The sequence below is a fragment of the Antedon bifida genome, chromosome 6 (assembly GCF_963402885.1).
Source record: "Antedon bifida chromosome 6, ecAntBifi1.1, whole genome shotgun sequence".
Classification (NCBI taxonomy): Eukaryota; Metazoa; Echinodermata; class Crinoidea; order Comatulida; family Antedonidae; genus Antedon; species Antedon bifida.
In genome coordinates this window covers 26,626,629-26,654,307 of record NC_136231.1, presented here as the reverse complement: position 1 = coordinate 26,654,307, position 27,679 = coordinate 26,626,629, and the positions used below count along the sequence as shown (strand labels likewise).

The 27,679-nt window shown below is 33.5% G+C and overlaps 3 protein-coding genes across 3 annotated transcripts; 1 reads left to right on the top strand and 2 right to left on the bottom strand.

Moving 5' to 3' along the window:
* Positions 1 to 419: 419 nt before the first annotated feature.
* Positions 420 to 13,706, bottom strand: LOC144845978 (uncharacterized). The gene is made up of 6 exons (XM_078703511.1): positions 13,643 to 13,706; positions 7,198 to 7,273; positions 6,499 to 6,636; positions 6,171 to 6,242; positions 4,059 to 4,130; positions 420 to 2,017 (listed from the first exon to the last, which is right to left on the bottom strand). The coding sequence occupies exons 2-6, from the start codon at positions 7,270 to 7,272 to the stop codon at positions 1,577 to 1,579; spliced, it is 798 nt and encodes a 265-aa protein (XP_078559637.1). The 5' UTR covers position 7,273; positions 13,643 to 13,706; the 3' UTR covers positions 420 to 1,576.
* On the top strand, positions 7,644 to 19,795 carry LOC144845976 (uncharacterized). The gene is made up of 6 exons (XM_078703510.1): positions 7,644 to 7,962; positions 13,983 to 14,065; positions 15,836 to 15,938; positions 16,340 to 16,591; positions 16,877 to 17,167; positions 17,408 to 19,795. Exons 3-6 carry the CDS (start codon positions 15,861 to 15,863, stop codon positions 17,735 to 17,737), a joined length of 951 nt encoding a protein of 316 aa, XP_078559636.1. The 5' UTR covers positions 7,644 to 7,962; positions 13,983 to 14,065; positions 15,836 to 15,860; the 3' UTR covers positions 17,738 to 19,795.
* LOC144845975 (uncharacterized) lies at positions 19,671 to 27,593 on the bottom strand. Its single transcript, XM_078703509.1, has 19 exons — positions 27,413 to 27,593; positions 26,504 to 26,653; positions 26,171 to 26,347; positions 25,576 to 25,703; positions 25,138 to 25,215; positions 24,400 to 24,520; positions 24,008 to 24,130; positions 23,738 to 23,824; positions 23,265 to 23,369; positions 22,918 to 22,999; positions 22,615 to 22,727; positions 22,420 to 22,514; positions 22,198 to 22,237; positions 22,016 to 22,117; positions 21,758 to 21,853; positions 21,499 to 21,642; positions 21,159 to 21,212; positions 20,667 to 20,752; positions 19,671 to 20,271 (listed from the first exon to the last, which is right to left on the bottom strand). The coding sequence occupies exons 1-19, from the start codon at positions 27,560 to 27,562 to the stop codon at positions 20,091 to 20,093; spliced, it is 2,112 nt and encodes a 703-aa protein (XP_078559635.1). The 5' UTR covers positions 27,563 to 27,593; the 3' UTR covers positions 19,671 to 20,090.
* Between the last annotated feature and the right edge of the window lie 86 nt (positions 27,594 to 27,679).

The following is a 27,679-nucleotide window of genomic DNA, read 5'->3' as shown; positions in this document are numbered from 1 at the left end:
ATAATAATTCAATGATTATCTGACAGCGAATTTCAGTATTCAGTCAAATGGGAATCAAATACCAGATAAAATGTTTTGATTATTTGACAGTGAATTATTATAACTAGATCGTCGTGCCCACAGATGGTTCTCGAACAGTAATTCCAGCAAGAAAGAAACGAAGAAATAGACACAATGATTTATGTAGTAAACCAAAATTAGCACCCTGGGAATTACTTCCGAGAGAGAGAAACTTGTCACAAAATGAGTCAAATTTTTTTATTTGAACTCATTTAAACAAACCCAATTTGAGTTTTGTATGTAACATTAGGGTTGAGGGATGGGGAAGAGGAAAAACACTCAGTAACGAAATATTTTTTGTAGTGTTTTTATGTTTTATAGGCCTATATTAATAATATACCACTAACAGTAAAACATTTGCGATGTAATACTTTGTTAAAACTCTCACTGTCATAGTCGATTGAAATAGTAAAGCACATGTAACGATACACCACTACGACGTTTATATATTTTTTAATTATTAATTAATACAAACGTTGAGAAGCAACTGTCAGTAATAAAGTTTATTTATTTGTATATTATTTGTTTATAATCTAACAGTAGGCCTACCAAAACTCACAGTAAGAAATTTGCGATTCAAATGGCGATCAAAAGTGGTTAATACCTATTTACAGTATTGTACAGCATTGCAATACTATTTTATGTTTATTCTCCAAGGGCTCATAAATTTACCTAATCGTGTTAAACCATGGAGGTAAGCCTATACCTCAATGGGTAAACCAAATAATTTGGAATGTTCCATTCATCACAAATCAATACATTTGTATAAACGTATATTAAATCTATCAAAATAGTAATTTTTAAAGAAAATCGGCCTGTCTTCAACATTATGATGCTGTACTCGAGCTGTTCAACCGGTTTTCAGCCATTAACAACAATTATCGTAGGAGGAGATAGGAAAATGCGAAGCATCCTCGTATTATTGTGAGCGGGTATTTTTCAAGATAAATATCCATTAGACAGTGTATACCACGATCGGAAAACACCCCTATTTGGGGCTAATAGTTGAACCTAAATTCGTTTTAATTGTCAATAACTAATTATCTAACTCAATTTAATTAGTAAACAGGGTTACATTAGGTGGTTAAAATCAGTACCGAAAGTACGAACCAACTTTACATACCATCGAGTAAACATTCTAGAATTAACGCGCGATTTACCGAATTTTGCCCTTACGTAAATTTATATATAGATACTGGCCTAGGTTAACAGCAAGAACAAATTCATTATTTATTAAACAAGATTTTACAGATTACTGTCTACATGCATCTATATAATACTGTGTTATCAGCAAAATTGTTCATAGACTCTCTACTTCCAAATGTGCTTTGGGGTTTGTAATTTTAGCATGACCTGTCCTAGTTTACAAATTCGCAAACACGTCAGCCTCTAGTACTATAACTGCTACTTGCTTTCAGCTTCTAAATGAGTCATTCTCTTGGGACGTAGCGGGCTAAAGCAGCAGCGTGAAAATGTTTCTCACTATGTACAGTATAAGAATAGTTCCATCTCCAATTCATTTAAAACCTAAAGCAGGTAATTGATCTCGTCCACTAAGATAACTAACCGCAACACCCGCGATAGCTTCAACAATCTGTGGGGTCTTTTCAATTAAGACACAGAATGCGTCACCCAGTTTAGCCCAAAAACCTTTCTCGTTGTTTGTTGTCGACTTCATGTCGGTCTTATAATCAGGAAGGACATTAGCCTGATCCTTTAATACACACGCTACGTTTTTGTCGCTAGTTTTATAAATTACAAATACATTAGTCTTGTTCCCTGCATACAATGAACATGGAGGATTTGATGATATCTTAATTATCGCATCTTGAAGAATCCTATCTTCTGTTTTGGCAACTAAATTCATAACAGCATCAATATAGCTGTCTTCAATTTTACCTTTCAAACCATGAACTTCATCCATTCCAATAACTTTACCGCAATCAACGGAAATGACCTATGTTAAAACAACGTAAGTACGCAGTCAACATAACATGTAAGTTACCATATTAAGGGTGACGGGACGTTTTGTCGAACGCCACTTCGCCTACAGACTACTGGCCGACAACCTATTCACCGACCGGACATTTTGCCGACAGGACATTTCGTCGACAGACAATTGACCGACAAGGCACTTTTCTGCCATTTATACAGTTGGCCGACATACATTGATCGGCAGACAATAGGTTCACAGGTTACATTTTGCCGACAGGATACTTTTCCGACAATAGTCATGGCCAATCAATACACTAATTATAAATATGAGTTTTGAACTGAATTAAAAACGTTTTACATGTTTACGAACAGACAATATATACGTTATAAATGGTGTAAACTTTACTAGGACTATATTTTTTTTTATAGATTTTCGTATTGATACATTGAAACCGTCCATTTGAAACTGCCAATTCTAAGAAAAACATTATGACTTATCCTTGAATAGAATAATAAAATAAAATGTATATCTTATAGTCTACTTATGATGAATGTCCGATCTTCTTGAAGATGATAGTGGACCACACACTACATGTTACGACAGTAAAAGGAACCATAGTTTGTTTTGTTCCAATTTAAATTTTATTTTTCTTATAATAAAACATGAGAAACTACATGTGCTATGTGTTATTACTGTCAATATAAAAAAGTGAATACAGGAATAAATATATAAAAATATTTCTGGTCTTTAAAAATTACGTACGCCTATAATAATATGTTCGGATGTTTAAAGTATGGGTTAAAGTTGGTAGCGGGCTAATTATTCCACAACTAAAATTAGATTTATATTATCGTTTTTATCCGAATAAACAGTCTGCTTTGAATAAACACTACACATATTTTCTCAACTTTTAATTACTCTTGTGTTGTATTTTTTCATATCTAGGGGGGATTTATTTAATTATGAATTGAACCGTGTAGGTCAGGTTTCGGCGAAATTTCTTGTCGACAAATTAATTGCCATGTTGGCTAATTGTCTGTCGGCCAATTGTCTGTCGGCGAAATGTCCTGCAGGCGAAATGACCTGTCGGCTAAATGTCCTATAGGCTAAATGTCTTGTCGGCCAATTGTTGTTCTGTCGGTGAAATGTACTGTCGGCGAATTGTACGGTCGGCAAAATGTCTGTCGACGAAATGGCATTCGGCAAATGTTCTAGTACCGTGATTATCATAGTAGAATATAGAATAGAATTCCTCCTGTGGCACGGCAGATAAAATATTTTGTGAGGTAATTAATAACCAATTACAATACGAAGTATTACTTTATTATCGAAAAATACATATAATATAGGCATAAAACAAATAATACTGATAATTAAATAAATGCATGTATTAATCAGTAACAAAATAACGAATTGAGGTAGGAGGCTGTCTGGTGGGCACAGCCAATCAGCTTCGAGTATTTCAGTGGCCTTATTTTCCTCAATATTGCCTGCTTAGAGGTAATCCTCGAATGACCGGATGTTCAGCGCTCCGCGCGTATCAGGTTACTACCGTGAGTATTGACCAATCACAAACAGTCTTTCGTCGCGTCTATAGAGGGCAAATAACAAATGAGGGCGCTATGTATGCATAGTTTAAATAGTTTAGTCATGGAGGTATAAAATATACTCCCATGGTTTAGTTGATTTATTTCAGGTGAAAAAACAACAGCTCAGGTTATGAAACCACATAATAATGTGGTACTTTGAGAGAAAAATTGAAGCTTGAGGGCGTTGTTCAAACAAGTAAAAATAAGTGTTAAGTGTTCACCAGAATAATTTGAAAATAGTCTTATTTGATAGATAATTAAATGTTCTTTATATTAAAAAAATTAAATTTTATATTAAATACAATTTTAGAAATTTGACAACATGGGTTTTTATAACCAGCATGCTTCAAATATTCATAAAACACAATTTTTACACTTTCCCCATGATTTGCACACGAAAATACATACTAATACTAATAAATACTATAACAATCACCACGAAAATACAGTACGTGCATTACAAAACTACTTACTTCTTTTTTCTTTTCTTTTTTTCTAGTGGAGGTAGTCTCGCATCTCGCATCTTCCTGCTTTGTCTTGTTCCCCTGTGGAGAGATGTAACAATTTCCTATAGTGAAATAATCTAAGTGTCTTTCATGACAAAAACATTAAAGAAACGGGAAATTACAGGTGAACGAATTACCGTCGCAAAGCAAAGCGGCCGCATGTTCAGTAACGGTAATGTGTATATGGATCGGCATGTGTTGGTTTTGATTTTCCGATCGTCATGTTCGTGTTATTGCTACACAATAATTAAAATGGCAAGCAGAAACCACCTATGTGTATTTTAACACTTTACCAGATCATTTTTTGGATCCTTAGTTCTAGTTATCAACTGCAATTCGTATCCTCGCCACATGGCCAGCTTTTATTTTACCGACCAGTAGACCCATCTCTAATGCCTTCTCGATCACAACATCACTACAAGGTCTAGGTAGGTTACTAAATACGTTTTTTCTACGTTTGCCTACCCAATTTACATGTTAAAACAGTGCCGGATTCATGGTTTTTGGTCGCGTGGACGCGACTCAATAGTTCACTATGTCGGTCGGTCTGTCGGTCCGGTATCACTATGCGTTTTATCGCTTTTCTGTACTTTTTGAACTGTTTTGATGTACAGAAAAGTTTTAAAGTACATTACTTTTTGAAAGTTCATTTTTTTCTGAGAGCACGCTACTTAAATAGTAAGGGGCAGGGCTCAGCGGTACCACGGAACCTAATGCAATTTGAGTGTCGTTCTCACTTGTTCAAATATACTTTTGGTATTATTATACCTAACAATGAGATCACAGTTTATTTTATTCACCTGTGAAGCTATGGCTGAAACAAACATTGCGTTTCCTGCGTACAGAATTGACACCCCTTCCCTTGCTTAGCGCCTCAAGTCAACCTGATCATTCCCCACACATGGGCCTCACCAAACGGTGAAATTGCAATTAACAATAAATACATTGGTATTTTTGTACGTATTTCAAAGTTATGATACACACAAACGAACGAGTTTCCTTTTATGCATCAACATTATCGAAGTGAATATTGAAATCGCCGTAATATAATTTATATATATATATATAAATCCAAAGGCAAATAACTGAAAAAATGACAATGCTGTGGGTATCAGTGACTGGATCTCAATGGAGATACAAAAAAAAGCGAAAAGCTAAATCAAAACGATAAAGTAAAACAGCCAGAAAAGTTAGCAGAGCTTTCGGGCAACAAGCCCTGCATCAGTGCAAGTGAAGGAATTTGGATAACGTCATAGTATAAGAGCTGGCAAGTGCTGCCTGAGTGAACAGGAATAAAAGAAATACAACAAAAGGAGACAGGGTGGAGTCTGAATAAGAGTAGAAAACAAAGAAGGTAGCTTATAGAAAGAAAGATATATATATATATCTTTCTTTCTATAATTTCTTTGCTGTTAATAGTTGTTGAACATTGCAACATAGTTCTATAAATAAACTATTATTATAACTGGAGGTTGTCCTCCTTGATAATATACAAATATTGCATGCTTAGACTGAGGTAATCCTCGAATCACCAGGTTACTACCGTGAGTATTGACCAATCACAAACCGTCTTTCATCGCGTCTATAGAAGATGTTAACACATTACATGTGTGAGTGATCATAAATAGAATTCCTTTACATTTTTATAAAATTGTGTTATTATAAAACATATAAACATACATACATTTTTCGAACAATTTCACATTAAAAAAACCTTTTACGGCCAATTGTTTTTGAGATATAGAAATGTGTAATACCAGTACAGGTCAAGGTCAATAATGCAAACAAAATTAGAACGAATATTAATATGCATCTCCCAAATACTTTGACACTAAAATTATTTTATTTAATCTAAGCGTTGATTTTGTTTTCAATGGGTCAAAATATTCAAATTGAGGTCAGATGTCAAAGATGAATTTTAGAAATTTTACAACATGGGTTTTTATAACCAGCATGCTTCAAATATTCATAAAACACAGTGTTTACATTTTCCCCATGATTTGCACATGAAAATACATAGGGATCTGGACTATAACAATCACCACGAAAATACAGCACGTGCATTACAAAACTACTTACTTCTTTTTTCTTTTCTTTTTTTCTAGTGGAGGTAGTCTCGCGTCTCGCATCTTCCTGCTTTGTCTTGCTCCCCTGTGGAGAGATGTGACGATTTCCTATAGTGAAATAATCTAAGTGTCTTTCATGACAAAAACATTAAAGAAACGGGAAATTACAGGTGAACGAATTACCGTCGCAAAGCAAAGCGGCCGCATGTTCAGTAACTGTAATGTGTATATGGATCGGCATGTGTGCAACGACTTGGTTTTGATTTTCCGGTCGTCATGTTCATGTTAAACAAACAAAAAATACACAATAATTAAAATGCCGAAAGCAGAAACACTTTTACCAGATCATTTCTTTTATCCTTGTTCCAGTTATCAACTGCAAGTCGTATCCTCATCACTTGGCCAACTTTTAATTTAAGACTATCCACCAGTACAGAAATATTTTCTAATGCCTTTTCGATCATAACAACATTATTCAGCTGAAATATGAATAATCAACATGATTTATTTTTAATGGATGTGTATAAGATTTTGAACCAAAACTATTGTTATACTTTATTGTTATTCAGTAGGCCTAAATCCCACACAAATCTAAAAGCCAGCACTGAACAAAATAATTTTTGAACATGAAAACAAAACTAATTAGGCCGATTCAAGAAATGTTATTGGTCCACTTAAAATGCAAATTCATTTTGCTTGACATAAAGACAATAAAAGACAATAAAACTACAAGAAAAATACATTAAATTGCACAGACGCTATTTGCCAATATTAACATAAAAAAACGATTACAAATGATTGAAATTCAAAACAAAAATTTTATAGAGTTATCGTTGAACATTTGAACCGTGAAATGTGCAAACAACCACATTTGTACAAACATGGCACCCTCAAATGTGCAAATATTTAAACAATTAATGTGCAAACATCACGCCGTTAAATGTAACATAATGAATGTTATTATAAGTAGTAGTAGTAAGTACATCCTAGTTCTACATGATTGCAGGATTTTTGTCATTCATTAGTATTATTTCACTAACCTCTTGCTCCATTAGAATATCTATAGTATCTTGATTAACTCCCTCACTTCGCATATATGGTAGGAATGAATCCATTCTACAATACAACACAGAATTTAGTCAAGAACGGTGCTTAATTTGAACATAATTATACCAGAATAAATACCCGCCTCAGAGCGGGTATACCTTCCACTCTACAGTAGTAGTGTAAAACCTCCCCAGTACAAATTCCGGCCATATTGATTACATGTTTTCATCGAGTGTATCATTAATTTATTCAGAGAAGCATACATTATTACTATCGATTATGAAAACATTTTTTTTTCTTTGATATAACTATTGTGTACATCAATATGCCTATTGTTATTATTTCTTATTATGTTAAATACATGATGCATAACACATTAAGCCCTTTCTTTCCGTAGCATTAGTAACACCTTATTTCTTCGTGGTTACAGGAAATTGGAAAGGTTTGAATGTGATACACCAGCTCTGAAGTAGCGACTAAAATTAAATTCTGACATTTAAATAAACAATCTGTTTATTGCAACATTTTGGTCTTTGCAGACTAACTATGATTTTCGTATAGTTATTTAGTGGAACCGTAATTACTTAACCATAGCATCGGCAAGAGTTCGAGGCTCACTCGCTCGATGGCTCTGATGGTAGAACAAGTCTTCTCAGATAAGGATTACAATAATATTTTTTTATATATGGCTAGGTATTAGAGATTATATGAGGTTATGATAAAGGTGTTCTTCGATATTCAATTCTTTGTGTTAACAGGTAAGTTATTCCACAGTTTGAGACCACTAAAATCTGATGTGCTAAACGCGGTTTTAGTAGGTTAAGAGTGATATTTGAATGGAATTACAGAATTGGGAAGGAATGTGCCGGTCGTGGTTGAAGCATGGTCTTAGATTTATAGGTCCATGGTTTAAGAATAAAGAAATTGCTTTGTATGTGTTTAAGGTTAAGTGTATTGAGGGACGAAAATAAATGGTCAGTGTGGGCTAAGAGTGGTATTCTGGGTAGGCTCTGCACTGCTTGCTGCCGTGGGTCTGTAAAGGAGGACCTAATTCGAATTTCTAAAGTTGTCAGTTGTTAAGCTTTGTTAAAGTCATCTATAGCGTTGTTGTTCTTAAAAGAGTTGATAATAGTAAAGATCTCTGATAGATCAACCGGGGTAATAAATAATGAGTGGGGAATAGGATGAAGTAATTTATAGTTTCAAATTATATATATTTTTTTTAATGGGCGCATACCGCGTTTAGCTACAGACCATGTAGCTTGAAGTTTTGGTTTACTACATCGTCTTTAGTTTAAAAAGTACATTTTCTTGTAAATTGTTAAAATTTCAATTTTAACGTAGAGGATCACCGATTATTTTTAACGACAATAGCGTCGACTGGAATACAGGCTTTAGCGTGTAATAACTTTCACTAACATTATACTAGATTATCTCTCACTTTTCACACATTTTAAATAGCATTTACCTATTTAAATTATTTTGATAATGATCTTGTAAAATTTTAAATGAACATATTTTTAATCTTCTAATGAAATTAATTAGAAACAAACAGGAAAAAATGGAACAGGAACAATCAATTAATATTGTAGACTATTTTGAAAAATCTAAAGTCACTGCTGTAGAATGCGAATAAAAAATAATAAAAATTAAAGTAAATTTATTGGACTGTGTAAAGTAAGGTCTCTATCTAATTGTCAAGATAATATCACCTAGATCGAAATAAATGTTACATTTATATTTATTGAAAATATAGTTATCGGAAGTATGTAAAACGGATTGTCAGGGTGATGAATAAATCGAATCGCTAAAAAAATGATTGGAACATTTTTAGATATTTCCAACTGATTCCATAACTATGGTATAATAAATGATGACAAAAAATGGTTTAAATATGACAAATTTGAGTTTTGGAAAAGTAGAATCAGTTTAGTATTGTGAAATGCAAGGTAGGCCTAACTATTAATGAGATTCATCTCAGTTGAAAAATGTAAAATCGGCAGTATCCAGTGGTGGCGCCAGCGGGGGGGGGGGGGGGGGGCTACGGGGGCTGGGCTCTAGCCCCCTCGTCGGGGAGCCTAGCCCCCCCGTCGGGGAACACGGGTACTTTTTGTCGGGGAATATAATATACAGTAAAAAACGTTCGCGTTCACTTCATATAGCTTCAGCGCCTAGAAAACCACGACGTTCCATTGACCGTGAGAGTACGTCAGAGGGCTAATATGGACTTTTATGCATTCATTATTGCCAGCGATCTAACTTACTACTAAACATTAGCTAGGTACGCACTTGTCTGGCGGTATCCCTTTGTACGAATCGTTCAACGTTGGGTCGAGACGCGTGATATCATGTTTCATCCAGGGACCAAAATGTGTACTGTAGTTATTTTCCAGGCGAAGTTTACCGACGGTTACCGAAGGGAACACGGGTACTTTTTGTCGGGGAATATAATATACAGTAAAAAGCGTTCGCGTTCACTTCGTAGCTAGCTTCAGCGCCTAGAAAACCGCAACGTTTCATTGACCGTGAGAGTACGTCAGAGTGATATTATGCACTTTATACAGGGCCGTAGCCAGGATCTGTCAAGGGGGGTTCGGACAATAAGTATTTGGGTCACTGCGCCGCGGGTGGGGTCTGAGGCGAATTTAGTGACATCCCTTGATGGCCGGAAATGGTACTCTCGTACATAACATTCATGATAAATGGCACCTCTAATTGGCCGGAAAAACACTCTCATGCAGCATGCTACGATTGAACAAAACGATCGTACTTTTTTCCTCCTCCTCACGATAACATTTGTTGCCGCCGTATGTTAGATGCGCGTGCTCTGTGTGCGGAACCACCGCCGATTGTTTGATCATTCACTCGGTATTTTGTTTTGCGTTCAAGTTACAAGCCCCCCCAAAAAAGCACAATTTGGGTGAGAAGGCAAATTCAATGCTTATTATAGCCAGAGGCGGACCCAGGGGTGTTTCCCTTGTGGCCCGGGCAACAGCCTTAATTTCATACTAAATGTTGTTTCTGCCACTAAATTAAAATTGAGTTCCATTTCATCGTATACAATATCCATCCGGAGCCGGAACTTGATAGGCTTAGTCATAAAGTAGTTACAGAGTTGCAGGGCATTTTATTATTGTTGAATGTTTTGATATTTTTATTGTTAAAACGACCTTCACAACCAAAATAATTCTTTTCATTTTAAATGGAACGCTACAAAAATAATCCTCTGCTTCATCGGAGCATGAATACCTAATAACCAGACAAGAACGTATCTTTGTTACGTTTTACTATCAATCCATTTTATGTCACGCAATCCATTTTTCAACAATATAGTAGTATAACAATAACATTTTGATTGAATAGTGAGGGATTAGTTACAGTTTGACTTTGAATAAACCATTGGCAATTTACTGAAAATCCAAAATTATTCAATTAAAGAAACGCTCAACACATGAGAAATAGATGTCGGTCGATAAACTTCTGACGACGACTAAAACAACGACAATCAGCTAAATTTTAGTGATTTTATTTCATCTCTGGCTTGTTACATTTTTCATGACACATTACCGGACTTCCCCCTCCTCTCGCAATGAACGACAGTACAGATCTTCCCTATCTAGGCTCGTGTATGTAGCATACTACGTTATTCACAAATTACCCACGCATAGCAGTGTTACTAGAGCCATCACAGATTACCTCTAATGGATCAATCATTCATACATGAATTCAAAAATTCATCGACAAACGAAATATAGCCTATATTCATTCCTTTTAAATATTAGGCATATTGCCAAGGCTAATAATCGATTTGTCCATAATTATTGCGTTTTGCGGGGGTTTTCCATAATCTAAGGCCAATTTTTAGGCCAAATCATAATTGTGCGTATTCTGTATTTCCGATGCGTGTAGTACCATATTTATCTTCATTTCCGTACGTTCGTAAATATTAGGCCGAATTTCCGTAGTAATTTATAGACGTTCCGAAATTTGAACCGTGTTATACCGGTAGCAGAGCAAAGTTTGCTTCTTTCTGCAAATGTCCTATCATTCTTTTCTATGTTTTATTTGGAGTGTGGTTTAAAACAACACTTTTGTAAAGTTTATAGTGGATAAATAAAAATGAATTTTTGGAAATGGTGGTTTTAACATCTGACTTTATTTAGCATTTTTAAATGAATTAAAATTCCAAATTATACAATTTAACCTTTTGCTCAATATATTTATAGCAACAGCTTCATATTTTTTGTATAACTTTTTAAAATTATTAATTGATAATTAATTTACATTAATTGAGTACAGTTATTAGAATGTATTACCGTACCAAAAGTACCTTCATCGGGGACCTCCCCGTGACGTTCGCATTGAACGAAAAAAAAAATATCATGAATTTTACGTGCGAGAGTACCATTTGCGGCCATCTAGGGGTGTCATTTAACAATTTTCTTGCTCAAATACTCAGTGTCTACAGCCCTGGAGTCTTTGGGCAACCCTCTTAAAATAGTCCTGCGACCGCCCCTGATAGCTCTATCTATATTTATTTACAGCAATTTGTTGAGGAAACTAAATATATCAATGTAAATAGGTGGTATTGATACAGTTGAGTAGGCCTACGTATCGGCTGGTGGTCTAGAAAAAAATAATCGAATGCTATAGGTGTAAACTACAGTACATGATACCATAGATATTATAGTGTAATATATTAAATTTACTATAATCCACTATACTTCATAGCCACACATACATATTGTAGTTAACCGCAGCGTTCCATTTTTTGATGTACGTCGGAAGGCTATATATGCATGCTGACTGCCAGTGATCGAAACAATAGGTACGCGGTTGTCTAGCGGTGTCCTTTGTACGATTCGTTCGTGCCCAAGCTCACGTCAATATCATGTTACATCCTGGGACCAAAAATTCGTATTATTTTTCGGCAACCAATTCATTTGTTTAACAATAAGGTATGAGTTATTCACGAACGAGTTAACGAATTTTTCAATTTACAAATAACCTTTTGTATTGTGGGGCACGTATTTGGAGGATTTTCAGAGATGAGGGTGGTGAGGTATTGGGGATGTCGGGGATGGGGGTTCGCAGTCGGTTAAGGGGGGTTCGCTGTAAAGGGGGGGGGGTTCGCCCGAACCATAAAAACCCCCTCTGACTACGGGCCTGTTATATGCATTCATTATTGCCAGCGATCTAACTTACTACTAAACAATAGCTAGGTACGCACTTGTCTGGCGGTATCCCTTTGTACGAATCGTTAACGTTGGGTCGAGACGCGTGATATCATGTTCCATCCAGGGACCAAAATGTGTACTGTAGTTATTTTCCAGGCGAAGTTTACCGACGGTTACGTCGTGTACTGCGTCGACGTACGCTACACTACAGCAAAAACGAATTATGTTAATTGTTCGTATGTTCACCAATTTTTTAATTTACAAGTAACCTTCTGTACCGTGGGGCACCTAAAATAAATTTTTCATCCATTACTAAACAAAAAAACATGCCCTTTTCAATATCCTGTATGTCATGAATTTCTCACCACTCGGAAGTCTAGATGGTACGCACGCATACACCTGGGAGGAATAAACTTATTTCCCCGACTGAAAAAGGTCTACGCTTGCGTTTTTTAAGCCTCTAGGCCTGATGTTTCCAAAGTATAAAATGCAATTTTTTTGAAGACCTGCAGCTCTAGTTTTAAACATTTTCTTAGCTCAGCCCCAACAATAAAGCTGGTCATATTTCAAAGAACAAGAAGTACATTTTCCGGGACCTAACATCTCTATTTTTCAAACATTTCTTAGCTCAGTCACAACCATGATAGGGACTTATATATTTTGTTTCATGTTTTGAAGTATAATAAGTCCAATTTCCGGGACCTCCAACTCTATTTTTCTAAATTTTCTTTGAACTTTTATTTTTTAAATTGAAAAATATGGATTGAAACAGTCATCGCGCATCGTTTTTTTGCATGCAGTATTTTATTTATGCATTATAAAAAATGGCTACCCTAAATCTGATTAAAAAGACCTCAAATGACGCTAGAACGCGTTGCTTCCGGGGGCTTCGCCCCTGGACCCCCACCGGGGGCCCTTGGCGGCCCCCTGGCCCCCAGCCTAGTGATGCTCGCTTCGCTCGCATAGCCCCCTCGTCGGGGAATGTAGCCCCCGCGTCGGGAAGATCCTGGCGCCACCCCTGGCAGTATCCTGGAAGTATGTTTTTATTTTAAGAGTTTTAAACTTTCCAATTTCAGCTCGTATTTCAGAGAATTATTATGAATGAAGAAAGGATTATTGGACACACCCATAGCGAGAAAAGTCGTTATAGATAATAAATACTCTATGTGTAATTTTTGGGACCGTACAACACAAAATAATTAATTATTGAGAAAGGTTGTACAGTAAACAAAAAATTACCCAAAACATACAAATCACTTACCTTGAAATTAGAAATGCGCAGTTTTTTCCTAACGCGGATATAGTGCCGTCAGTTCGAGTGGGGTTTTGACAAGTACGACGCGTCTAAGCTTGAGCAAAATATCAAGAGTGATGGTGGTTATAAATAGATTTTATGGACTTTTTGGAACCGCATAACACATATTATAGAATATAGAAATGCGCACTTGTAGCTTAGAAACAGTTTTTTTCAACAACGCAAATGATCATTTGGAGGGGTTGTTTTACGTAAAACACAGGAGCAAAACAATAATAAATGTTACTGCGCATGCAAAAACAACTATAGAGTGACGTCGTGGCATATATTTTATTCTTTATTATAGATTTTGTGAGCCGCATAACACGAATCAGTATTGTAATTGGTAGGGTCTACAACGGAGGCTTCACTTAAGATTTTCTTCTCAAGGTAAGCTATACTCTTTAACGACGGCAACACCTTTGAGGCAGGGTGGTCACAAGACCAAATCAATTGCTAAAAATACGGTAAACAATTAATATATTTTCAGTTTCAACAATAGGCATAATAATATATATGCATAGGCTTTTGGGCGTCAAGGTTGTTTAAATTGGTAATTTATAGTCCTATTAGGAATATTTTTATTTACTAGGCTATTAATAATGCCTGAGAATGTTCTCCAATAAAAACAGTTGAAAATAAACATGTTTAAAGGGTGTGTCAACATTTATGGCTGTATCTGGTTAATAAAATAACCAGTAGTTGAAGCCACGCCCAAAGTACAGTATATGGATCTGTTCAATCAACTTCCCGGAATGCTTGGTGACCATTCACAGCGCGAGAGCTCCCAATGCTTTCGTGTTCAATTAATATATGAATATGTTATTACCATCGGGCCACCGAAAGAATCAACCCACGACGAAAGGGGCGTTTCTATATATCATTAGATAGTATTGTTACAGAGTAATGGAGTAGTGATAACTATAATTATGGTAATGTCTTAATGAGCAAATGCTTTGAATAAGAAGTTTCGTGTAGACTGCAGAGTAGCGCAGACATTCTTTTGTATACAACGGGCAGAGAGTGAGGAGCGTCTAGTTCACCTCACCGTAAAATAATTACTGTAAATTAAGATCCGTGTACTAGTCAATATGATACTGCATTATTGTAAGTAGGATAATTATATTTATAAACTAATTTTCAAGTATCGTTAAGAGAAAAAAAATTATTATGTTATCAAATGTATATATCTGGTTAATTAATTAACACAATTATATTCAGTTAGATTAGTTACCTAATTGTGAAAAAATACAGCATTTACCAAATTAATTCATAATTAATTATTATTTACTTTTTAATATTGTTTGATCACTGTAAGTTACTTTATTTAAAAGTTCATATTACTTTGATACCTATTACTTTATATTTAAGTGATTTTGTGTTATGGTTGTATTTTTTGAAATGAATAAAAAAAGGGGAAAAAGGTATCGTTAGTTTAATATGTTATGGGGTGCCGTAAATGAATTGTATATTATTGTATATTTGTCTGTGTTGTAGTGCCGCTCGAGAGTATATTATTGTATATACTTTGAGTCCACCCACAACACACCAAACCCACAACACACCAAACCCACTGACAACGTTGCCTTGACAAATATATTATTATTTAAAGTATTGTAAATGCATAGATAAATAGGGCACTGGAATGAACACATATTTGATACATATTTAAAATTCTTGTTGTTTATATTGCTGCTTTCAATGTCTGTATACTATTTGTTGTTAATCATTTTGTGGTATCAATTTAAGAGTACTGTAGAAATTTACTCATACAAGAAACATTCATTATTTGGATTAAAAATAAAATTATTACAAGATTTTATTAGTGATTTAGGCCTACAGTATTTTAGATTACTTTCAGGAAGAATATTTGATTGACTTTTTTTATGTTATTATTTTTGCCGCACAGTAAGTTAGCAAAATGAATGCATTGCAAACAACGATCACATAAAATGTATTCATAAATCGGAGTATCTTATTATAAAATCAGGTAAAAATTACTATAAAATCGGATGAACTACATTACTTTTTTTAGCGCCCAATAACTTGTAAATAAAAATTAGTTTAAATAATAACAATTTTGATATCATTTTTTAGTGTCTGTTAATGACAATGTTCTATATTATAAATAATTTGTCGGGCATGGATGTTTTTATTTAGAAATCAACTGGTCTTAAGGTAGATTATGGAACTGCTTTATGACCCCATGACCGTTGCCGATGAAGACAGCTCATTTGGAAGCAAGTCTGATAATCATTTGAAGGTACGTTGTGGTGCCTTTTAAACATTATAATTCTATGCTTTCGTTTCGTTTATTTATTTGACCAGCATAAAATCAATACAATATTTAAAAGAGATCAAAAAATGCTGGGCAGGGGCAACTTAAGCAAAATACATGGCTGTAACTCAAATATTCAGTTATGAGCCCTCAAAGAGTCAGCTACCCTGTTTGACTGCTAATTTTCAAATGGGCTCTGTATTTTTTTTTTTTAAAGGTGCATAAAAGCAGAACTAATTAGGCTAGATGACTGATCTTGGGCAGGGAATCAATTATTTATTAAATAGCTAAAATTTGTTTAAAGGCCTACAATTTTATTTCAGTCTTATTATATACTAATATAAAATGTTTTGCTTGTTAACGAAAAATAAATTTATTTTTCATAGAAACACAAAGAAATTGAATTCAACATCACACGACTGAAAGACGTTGTAGATGATCTATTTAAAGACCAAGCGAACAACGACATGATTCAAGCAAAACGTAAATTTGCAAACAAGTGCGCTTATTTTCTTCAAGCAAAAACTGGAGAGAAGTGCGTTGGTACGATTCAATGGAATACCAACTTTTGTAAAGCGAATGTTGCGGAGTATACACTGAAGGTGAAGGTACCAAGCAAAGGAATAGTAAATGTTAAGGTAAAATGTTTTTTGTTAATGATAATTTGTATGCAAATCATTATCATTTTCATATTTTCTTTTAGGCCCTAACTGCTATGGTAACTGTTTAAGTCTGTCTTCAGAATATTGCATAATAGATTTACGGATGTGAAACAAATTCTTTAATTTTAGAATGTGACATATTTTAACAAATATGAATTACCGTATATATTTATATATATTATAAACACTTACGTAATGTAATTCATTATAAAATATTGCATTGGTAAATGTGTTACTGAATTACATAATTATGTTCTGTAGTTGGTGGTAGACCTTCATAATTGTTCGTGTCTTGCCGACGAAGAAAGTCACAAATATATGTCTCATGTGTTTGATGACTTCGTTGACGACTCATGTGAGAGTCATTCTGAAGATTTGATCAACCTTCTATCATACTGGAAAGAGTTCACACGTTCGTTTCGAGAAAGGGGTTTTTCTAACTTAAAACTAATATTTCGTGACTTAAATGAACAACAAGTCACATTCAAAAGCAATCGTGTCAAGTCTACTATAATGGTTCACCTGAATGAAAAAGAAAACAAAATAGTCATGGTAGGTCTTTATATTATTATTTGTGTATAAATGTTGTTGGTTATTGTCTCAGTATGATTTTAGTATAAGAGATTTGCTACTGTTTTTATTGAAATCGGCCTTCTACTGAAAGTACTGTTGTTTACCTTCTACGAATACTCTACCCATAATAGGAGACTTTTGAATAATGGCAGCACTAATATCAAAAGTAGACCCCTTATCAAAAATCAATTTACATAATTCATAATTATTTATTATCAGTTTCGGGTTGATGAGATAAACAAACGTACACTGGCAAATATCATACTCAAACTCTGTGGAAATGAAGGCGCTGAACAAACAACGGAACAGGCTGGACTTCGAAGACTACTACAGGCATTCATGACCAAGTTAGAAGCTGATAAAGTAACAAGTTTCACTGACGTCAAACTTTCTCTTTATGGCCAGAAGGAATCGTCATTTCATATTTTAGCTGGAAAAAAAGATAACCCAGATAAAGTTATAGGTTTTGTTGACTCAAAGGGTGAATTCAACATACATGAAAAGAAAACACCTCCTGTGCCTGATCGTCGTCGGTGTACAGTCTCTTAAAAATATAATCAAAAAGACCGATTAGCTATCAATAGTTGTTGCAATATTCATTCAATGTAACCAATGTCTCAGTAAGACGTAAATAGTGTTAAAACATGAAAACTAAATCAGACTTTAAATAGGTTATTTTTAGTTTTAATAATCACTTTAATTAATCACTTCCATAAAAAAAAATAAAAAAACTTACTTACACAATGACAAAATAAATGGTTAAATTCAGCCAAAACCCATTGGCTGGCAGCCAATTGGACTATCTTTTGCTTTAAATTACAGTTTTTCAGGTAAATACATATTTTTTCGCTTCAATTTTTGGTCAAAGTAGATAACTATGACTATGACATTAAAATGGCATATTCAATTTTCACGGGGACAATGCATCTTTCATGTCAGCTAATTTTTAAAACACTGTTTTGATTTTCTTATTCTAAATGCCGTAGTTTATTTCTTAATAGTAGTAAGAATGTGTTGTCTCGGATAAGTCACTACAGTTCCAACGAGAGAAAGAAACTTATCATTGTTAAGTCTATATGTCTAAAGACCTCGTCGACTAGTCGGTTAGTCTGTGTATCTTTGTGAAATTCTTGTTCATTCAATTTTGCACACTGCATTGTGGTTCTACTTTTTTTTAATGAAGACAAATTGAAATGTTAGGGTACAAGTTAGTGTAGATTAGAATTAATGGAATGGCAAGAAGGAACAGTAGCAATCAGTTTAGTAGCTTTCCAATTAACTTTTGGTTGTTTGTGAGAATGCATAAATTATAGTTCAAGATTATAGTCTTTTTTATTGTTTATGAAATATATGTAATGCACCCAATTTTCATCATTTGCTTTTTACTTCTAACGTTTTCAACGGAAAGTTTTAAAACAATGGAATCATAGACACAGTTCCTGATCAAATTGTTCCGTCCATTAATCTTATTATCTCTTCTCCCCCTTATTTTCAACAATGCCCGTCTAAGTAAAGTACTTCGCGCGTTCTGTGAAAACAATTCGAGGAGAGAGAAAAACAGGTTGCCCGCAGGTGTTAAGCAGGTCTTGCTTGTATCACCCACTAACGTAACAAACTTTATTAACCACTAATGTAACAAAATTTAACCACTAACGTAACAACAGTAGAAAAAGTTAAGAAATCTTGGACTTGGAAATTGTTTGTCATATTGTTTGTTTTGAAACTCAGAAATCTAGGAGTAGAGTATCAGTCATGTTTGTCCGCCAACTCTATATTTTTTAACTGTTGGATGAATAATGGTGTTACATTTAAGTAAATTAAACTAAAATCTTTTACTTTTTTGAGTTTTTACAAACACTTTCACAAAAATCAAAGTGCAAAAACGGTCTTTCTAAGCTACGTAGATAGTTATAAATTAACCGATACTTTTGTTATGGCTGCGGAAAAAGGCTGTTGGTTTAAGAATTTCAGGAAATCGCGCGTAGTTACGCTACCATAAATATAAACCAAAGTCAGGTGTACAACTACATATATACGTGCATCTACTGAACAAGTTACAGCTGAACTGTTTTAAGCAATATTTTTGGATCAGAATAACTTACATAATATATATTATTGAATATACAATGGACAACCATCAATTGAGCCACACAAAGGTCAGGTCAGCCCATGACACAGTAAACAGGCACAAGTAATAAATGGACAAGTTTCATGGCATAAATTGTCTTAAAATTCGAAATTCATGAAATCTGAAATTTAAAAAAAAAATTACATAATTTATTATTGTTTTAGTTGCCGTTAACGATCAACGATATCGTTATTCTTATCATTATCATAATGCTTTCATTTATATTTCTAAACATGCCCTAGTCAATAATGATTTGTGTCGGTTTTGTAATAACTATTTGTCTCTTGTGACTATTTAGAGCGAAATAAATAAAAGCACAAATAAAATCATAACGGTACATAATTATTTCTTTAAGCACCTTTTAATAATTGTATTATATTGGTAACTAGATATATTTACTATCTATATTTTATCTTACAATCTAATTAAACTCTGGACAAAAAAAAATACCTCAATCATATCAATTTTTCAACTGGTGACAAAGCAATCTAGATTAGTACTGTTACTACAAAAAGCTGAATTAAATAATCTCTATTAAATTCTTTTTTATTTTTATTATTTATTTATCTACTAAACTTTTAACTTCTATTTATTAATGCACAATAAACTTGAAGTTTCATATTTGGTTATAGTTTTGACAAAATGTATACACTTTTTTTACTATACTTAAATTCATTCTTAAAATCAAATATCAATTTTGTGGGTTCCTTTGCTAATTGGAACAAAAAGTCACTGATTTTATAAATCAAGTAAACTACCCTAAATTGAAATTATTTAGTGAACTTTAAAGGAAGAGGAGACGCCTTCAAATGAGTGAACTGTTTCTGTGACAGCTTGTTTGTGGTCGCCATAGTATTTCAAACGATACGTTCCGATTGGAGCATCACTTGGAATGGTCCATTCAATGGTCACCTCGCTCTGACCAAGAATTGTTGACGTGCGCTTCCAAATAAACCTGTCGAATTGATATGATTATTATTATTATAATATTACCATCCAATATCTTTAAATATTTCTGTCTTGGAATTTTATTTCCACAAATTAATAAATAAAATAAATTTAAACAAATTATAAATTAGTACAAAAATGGAGAGGTTTTCAATGAAACAATTTGTTCATTTCTTTGTTGTTAATAAACAAAATAAGGTGCATACAGGAAATACATTTTGCAAACAAACAGGTGTTTTTAGGAGCACAGGAAAATTTAGGCCTTTTTTTGTCACTACAATAGTACTATATCATCAGAATGTAGTAATCTTGATGAAATTAGAATTCCAAACAATTTTTTAAATGATAATTACAAATTGTATTATTTTAAATAATGTATAACAACAATTCGTGCATACATACTTGGTAGACCAATCAGCATCTGTATATCTTGGAATCCATTTCTCACTATCATCTTGATAATCAACTGATAGGAACGTAGCCCCAGTCTGTAACATAAACAATGTATTATCAACATTTTAGTAGTGGCGGTTGTTATCTCTGTTAATAAATAATATTTTCACCTAACTTTGTGACATTATTTAGAAGTCAATTAAATATTTGTAAACCCTTTTCCAAGTCGTGTTGTTGGTCAGAGGGTAGTTTGTACAATATGAAGCAATTAAAATTCCAGTATATCAAATTACTTTCAGTGTACATCGATAGCTATCAAGAAGAGTGGGTGCAGAGAGATAAACAATATAGGAGAATGAAAAAACTACACAGTTTGATTGCAAGTGCTTGAAATTTCTTCAGATTGTTGGAGATAATGAAGTTTCCTTATATCTTATGTGTACTGCAGGACTAGCTACTAATACTAGATTTTCTAAAACAAAACTATTAAAAAAAACTTACTTTCAGATCATTTCTTGGATTACCAGCTTGGAAGGTAGCAGAGACTGTCGTATTCTATAGAAACAATATCACAACTTAATGATGATACAAAAAGATATAAGAAAACAAACATGCTTACGGATTGGTTTACTATTCATGTTCTTATAAAAGAGGAAATGTTGAATCAATTATGGCCAACATGGTTGTAATTTTTACAATACTCCTTTTCTATTTTGTATTTAATCACTGTATCTTTTGGTTTTGATAGGTATATGAACAATAAGCCAGTTGTAGGTGGTTGAAAAACAACCATGTTCTCTAGTTATACAACACAGATAATTGAGAAGTTAACAAATCTTACCCTTTTGTAATCAGCAATAACATCTGTTAAAACATCTCCAAACTCCTTGCCTATTGGCTTACCATCATAAATGACTGGAGTTACAAACGATAATTGATCATCAAGTAACAGTTTAGGCTTTGGTCCTGCTGGCAATTTGATATTCTAAGAAAAATAAGGAAGAATGAAGACTATGAAAATAGAGTGATTCATGATTTCTATTTTAAATAGACTTAATTAAATTATGAAAAGGTGCAAATTGTATCTTATAAAAACGTACCTTAACCATAGCCTCGGCTAATGCTTTAAACTGATTAATATATGCCTGGCATGTGTGGGGTCCAAAGATGGTTGATGCCCCTTCATAACGTTGTACCTGTAACAATAACACTTTAATTTTAAAACAGAATGAAATACAGTACTACAGAATATGATTAGCCAAAATCATTTTGAAAAACAGAAAAACAATTATTATCATTATTTAAATTTGACTAAAGACAGTACAACTATGCAAATAAGATGTACATAAGGTACCCACCTGGTATTCTTCTAAAGTGGTTATATAATCACTATAGGTGTTTGAAAGTCCGGCAATGAGAACCTTGGTAGAATCCGCTTTTAGTCCATTGGCTACGAGAACCTGCAATGATCACAAGAAATTAGTAAGTACCATAAGAAAAATGCATTATACATTTCCAAATAGTGCGAAATTGTACAAACCTGAAGCACATTGTCTCGCAATCTTCGTCCACACATTGTTCTGCAAATGGATATATAGAAACATTTGTAAAGTTATAACAAAAGGTGGTCTATACTATATGTAATGTTGAATAAAAAAGAAACAATTTATCATTATCATCATTCTCTGTTCTCCACATATAGCATTGTATGTCCAGTAACAAGGACAATTCCGTTTTCAAATCATATAATTGCCAAACTTACGTAAATTCTCCTGGTACCGCGATAATAAACAATTGTCCGAGACGAGTAAGCTGAGTATCCACGATGGTCGGTTGCCAGGCATACGGAAAATCAATCTAGATTTGAATATTATTATTTAAAATATAAAAATATGTGAAATTATTATCAAATTATTATGAGGAAAATAGTCTAACTTTTGCCTCTTATTCAACTTACCTCTCCAGTTGGTAGTAGGATTGGTTTTGGTTTGTGGCATTCCACAAGTTCATCTGAGGGTTCCTTGATCAAATCTCGGATAGCATTCCAGAATGCATTGCCTTCTGTGTCACCTGATAATTTACAAAAATAAATAAATTGAAATAAAATATAACAATGAAAAAAATATGAATTTACTGACAAATTAATAATGTAACTGGCAAATAAGAGATTATATTTCTCAAATGGCCTTGTGAGGCACCTCTGTACTGAATAAAAAAAGATCACATCTACAGATCACAGACATCATATTTACTTTCTTACCTTGTGTGAAATCAAATGCACCAGGCCCATCAGTTGTACCTGCGGCAAAGCTGAAGCCCATAGCTGGCTTGCACGTTTTACCCTAAGATCATTACAAAACAACATTTGTAATAGTCAAGAGTGCCAAATCATATTCAATAATGACATGATAATAATAGGACTGCCATAAAAATAAATAACTTATTCAGAATGACATATTTAATGTTGAATTTAAAACAGAATTCTAATGACTCGTTAATTTACGAGGCTATTCTTTATCGCATGTCAATTTGTTAACATTATTAAAGAATGAATTGAATTTTAGGACTTCTTTTTATTATTTATTCTATAACTTGAGTTATACTTACCTTGTATGTATCATTGTATTTCACTGTCATATTTGTCATATCTACAAATTGATGAATGAATTGAACAGGACCAGACAATTTAATGGTTGCACTTGTGTATAATTCCTGCAAATGAAATGAATATTACATTACATAAAGTGATAGAGTTATGATAAATAAAACAATAGAGTTATGATAAAAATATTAGCATTTTACTTTTGTTTATATATTTACATTGTAATTCACTTTGGGAACCCTTTAACTCCATTTACACTTAACAGGTCACTGCAATGTTCCTGGATATAAACAATTAAGGGTAACAATCAATTGAGTGGAACAAAGTGATACAGGTCAGGTCATGACCCAGTAAACAGGCCCAAGTAATAAAGTGCTTTATTTTTAATGGTGGACAGGCTTCACATGATAAACATTGTCTTGGAAATAAAAATCGGATAATATGAAACTGAAAAAAAAAGGATAATTAAATGATTTACCATTGCTTTTTTGTACTGACTTGTTCCTATAATTTTAGTGCTATCAAACATGTCAACACCTGGCCCACTTGCTATACACTTTTCCACCTTTTAAAAGTAAAAAACACAATTAATATCATTATAACCACTCATTATCATTAAACATAAAATAAATAATCATTTTTTCAACTTTCCTCCTATTTATTTACAAATTAATTTAAATATTTACTGCAAAGTTATTAATTCTGTTTGTGATTTGAAATCAAACACCTGTTATTTTATGCTAATTACCTTTCCATCACAGGTGCTACTGTTACGTTCACATGGTTTGCCAGTATCTATACACTTGGCACCGTCAGTATTGGGAGACACGTCGCCAAGGTTACTCTGAGCAAACGCTGCAACAAATTTTCCCTTTCAAATTTAAAGAAAAAAACAAAATAAAAAATTAGTAAAATGATTTTTCAATCTCTGTCTACACTATCAAACTAGTTTGACAAAAAAAGTGTGATGTGCCCAAATATGGTAGTGATATGTCCAAATATGGTGGTTATATGACATCATCATGTCTATATACATTTTTTTGTTACATAAAGTTTGATAGTGTAGACAAAGCTTAATACACGATTTATTGAGACTCAAAGGGTCAGTAATTAATATTTTTAGAGTTTGTAAATGTTTACCTTGCCTGGAGCGACTCCTTTGTTAAAATATTGTTCAGCTAAAAATGAGGCATATCCCTTGTTGTCTCCACTTATAAGTCCATTGGTGTTGTTCATGCTTGTACAGTGAACTGCAAACCAACTAAAACATTGACACATTTATCACTTATTTAGTAAAATATTATTAATAAGAGAATAAAAATGTAATAGCAATATAATGTACACGTATTACCAGTTTGTGGTCCATGGGCTTTTGCATTATTATTGTATTGTCTTATTATGTAATTATGTATATTAGTTAAAGAGCTTTGTATCTGTAATGCTGTATATGTACATTTGATTACGAAATAAAGAATAAATTAAATGAATGAATATAATGTGAATGAATAATTAAATAAATACCACATGAAATTAATTTAATTTAAAAGAGTGTAGTCTTACATCCAAGATTTGAAAAAGCTTTGATTTGATTGATCATACTTTTTTAATTTATACTTTTCTTTCTGCCATTTTATTGTTAAGCGCATTGAGGTTTTTTGCATATTGCACTATAAGCCTGACCAATGTTGTGTGTGTAGCTAGAGTTAAAAACTGACAAGGCAAAGATGCTTTAAATATAATTATTTATATAAAATATGACGAGCTGTGCAGGGGAATTGGAGTGAGTGGTGAAAATTGAAAATTCCAAACGAGAAGAGCGCCTTGTCTCCCTCATGCTGGCTATGGCCCTGCTGACTCAGGGTTAGTATCCAAACTTACTTTATCATTCCAATGTCTGTACCGTCAGCGTCCACAAGTTTCAAGACCACCATAGTTTTATCAACATTGTATTTATACCTATAGAGGAAAAGAACATTGAATGAATAAATGAATGAAGCCACTTGCATGCAATACTTACATAGCATATAATACAAAGTAATGAATGATTCAAGACATTTTATTCGTCCAATTTAAAATGGAAATTCATTTTGCTTGGCATAATTAAGACAATAAAACAACAAAAAAATACATCAAATTGCAAAAAAGCAAATACTATTGATATGTTGAAATACTGTTAAAAAACTATTAAAAATGCAGATTGCAGAAACGCCATAGGCTCTGTAAAATACTGTTAAAACTCTTAAAATTTAAAATAAAAATTAAAACAAATAGTTATTGGCGAGCGTTAGAATTGTACAAAAATAATGCACAACTTACTTGGCTTGTTCATTAGCTGGGTTATTCTCGTAAGCACTTGGACTTCTGTTTATATTACTCTCAAGCAATTCACCAGAATTCATGTAAATATTCCCGTCAACAATGTTCTCATGGGCCCTTGTTATACTCTGAACATCAAAAACATTTGTAAATATATTTGTTAATATAATAAATTAGTCATTTTAAATTAATAAATTCTTGTGGCAAAAATCTATATTGCAAGTAATAAAACAAACTATTATTTTATTAATAACTGAGTCTGAATAAAGCTACATTCATATCTGTTCCGTTTCACAGAATGGAATACTGTGGCGTTCAATTCCGTGTATGATTTCCCCATTGTTTAACAAAACAGCGCTATCCTCCGCACCGTGAAACGGAGTAAGTGTGAATGTAGAAAACTGGTATATATGGTTTACACTATCATACTTTATGCGACGAAAAAATGTGATGTGCCCATCCTTATATGGACATTATGATGTCATTAATACTACCATATTTGGGAATATCACTCCATATTTGGGCAAATCACACTTTTTTTGTTTTGTCAAACTAGTTTGATAATAATGTAGACAGAGCTTAAGATAACACACACCTTCACAATACCATCCACAAGTGCAGTGTAAGTTTGATTGACAAAGCCAAGAGAAGTAACTTGAAAGAGAACAAACTGAAGGAATCCAGCGGGAGCAGAATGCGTGTGAATTCCACTGATCACCACGTTCTGTTCTGTGTATAAGTTGCCAAATTTAACATTCAGCTTCTTTACAACCTACAAAAAAAATAAAAATAAGATTTAGAATTTTAAAACAAATTACAGAGAGCGACATAGGGCCATAAAACTTTTCGGCCAAATAAGCTTTTGTCAAGTAATCAAAACTATTAATAAGTATGAACCAAAATTGTATTTTAAAGGTAATGATCTCACTTCTAAGGTGACACTCTGAGCTCCCATGCATGCATCAATTGATACAAACACGGTTCGATTTGAACTGTTCTTATCTTCAATGATAAAAGCACGGCTGAACTGGCGCAGATGGATTCCACTTGACTTCTGTGCAGGCATTGCATAACCCATCTATAAACAAATTAATCAAATTATAAGTAAATAAATAAATGTAAATGTATTTGATTCTTGTAAATCCTATTTTCTTGTTGTTGTTCCAGATATTTATTACAAAATTGAGGCATAGGCTTATATAGTATTTCTACATTCCACTGAACCAACAGCTGAGTGTCATTCAAATCAGATTGTGCTAAAGACATACAGTAGACCTAAGAAGGCCTACTAACCATCTATATGCCCACTGTCCCTGTAGTCTCTAGTCCTGGCTATGTTCTGATGATATGATAGTGTAGTGGGGGAACAGACGATCGTTAGTGTCAACGTGCTTTTCTTGCGTAAATTAAGATTTTAATTAAAAAGGTTAATTAGATTTTTCTGATTTTATCATAATTTTCCCCTAATTAACACTACTGGTTTTAAGAATTTCTTACCAAATACTCTCGATTTATAAAATAAATGTGATTGATTTTGATTGTTATTATTGTGTTGTAATGTATGTATTCCCGTATTAAATTTTTGCTCTATTATAAAGTGTGATATAACTTGACTTCTCTCTCGTGAAAAAATTAATAGACCTAGCACATGCGTGAAACCTGATTCGGTAATACATATTTTCATATTTTTCTGACGATCGTCTGATAACCGTGTAGTGATATTGCATGATTATGAGCTAGCTACTAGGCCTAGGCCCTAGGCCTAGCCTATTTAAAGTCTAAACTAGCCTAGGGCCTAGGCCTAGGCCTAGCCCTAACCTAAACAAATTCGACATACCATATTCACTTCAGCCGCAGGGCCCGTAATGTCGGCGATACCGATACCAATACCATACTCTGTATCCGTTGACAACACAGATGCGGGATATAAGATAGAATTTATTGCTAAAATTACAGAGTAAATCGTCTTCACAAACCAATTCGCCATTGCAATTTTTGTTCAGGGTGTAAAACATGTGACACACTCACACACACAAAACAAAGTTACAATCAGCTGACTACCGTGATCAATCAACCGTAACGTAAATAGTCACGCCCACTCAAC

Bases quoted from the DNA above. Each gene is read 5' to 3' on its own strand.
- LOC144845975 (XM_078703509.1), bottom strand. From the start codon at position 27,562: ATGGCGAATTGGTTTGTGAAGACGATTTACTCTGTAATTTTAGCAATA. The intron at 23,370-23,737 runs GTAAATCATTTA...TTTCATTTGCAG, and splicing joins GTCAGTACAAAAAAGCAATG to GAATTATACACAAGTGCAAC. The intron at 22,515-22,614 runs GTAAGTTGAATA...ATTCAAATCTAG, and splicing joins TCCTACTACCAACTGGAGAG to ATTGATTTTCCGTATGCCTG.
- LOC144845978 (XM_078703511.1), bottom strand. From the start codon at position 7,272: ATGGATTCATTCCTACCATATATGCGAAGTGAGGGAGTTAATCAAGAT. The intron at 4,131-6,170 runs GTAAGTAGTTTT...ATCTCTCCACAG, and splicing joins AAAAAGAAAAGAAAAAAGAA to GGGAACAAGACAAAGCAGGA. The intron at 2,018-4,058 runs GTAAGTAGTTTT...GTTTTAACATAG, and splicing joins AAAAAGAAAAGAAAAAAGAA to GTCATTTCCGTTGATTGCGG.
- LOC144845976 (XM_078703510.1), top strand. From the start codon at position 15,861: ATGGAACTGCTTTATGACCCCATGACCGTTGCCGATGAAGACAGCTCA. The intron at 16,592-16,876 runs GTAAAATGTTTT...TATGTTCTGTAG, and splicing joins AAGGAATAGTAAATGTTAAG to TTGGTGGTAGACCTTCATAA. The intron at 17,168-17,407 runs GTAGGTCTTTAT...ATTTATTATCAG, and splicing joins AAGAAAACAAAATAGTCATG to TTTCGGGTTGATGAGATAAA.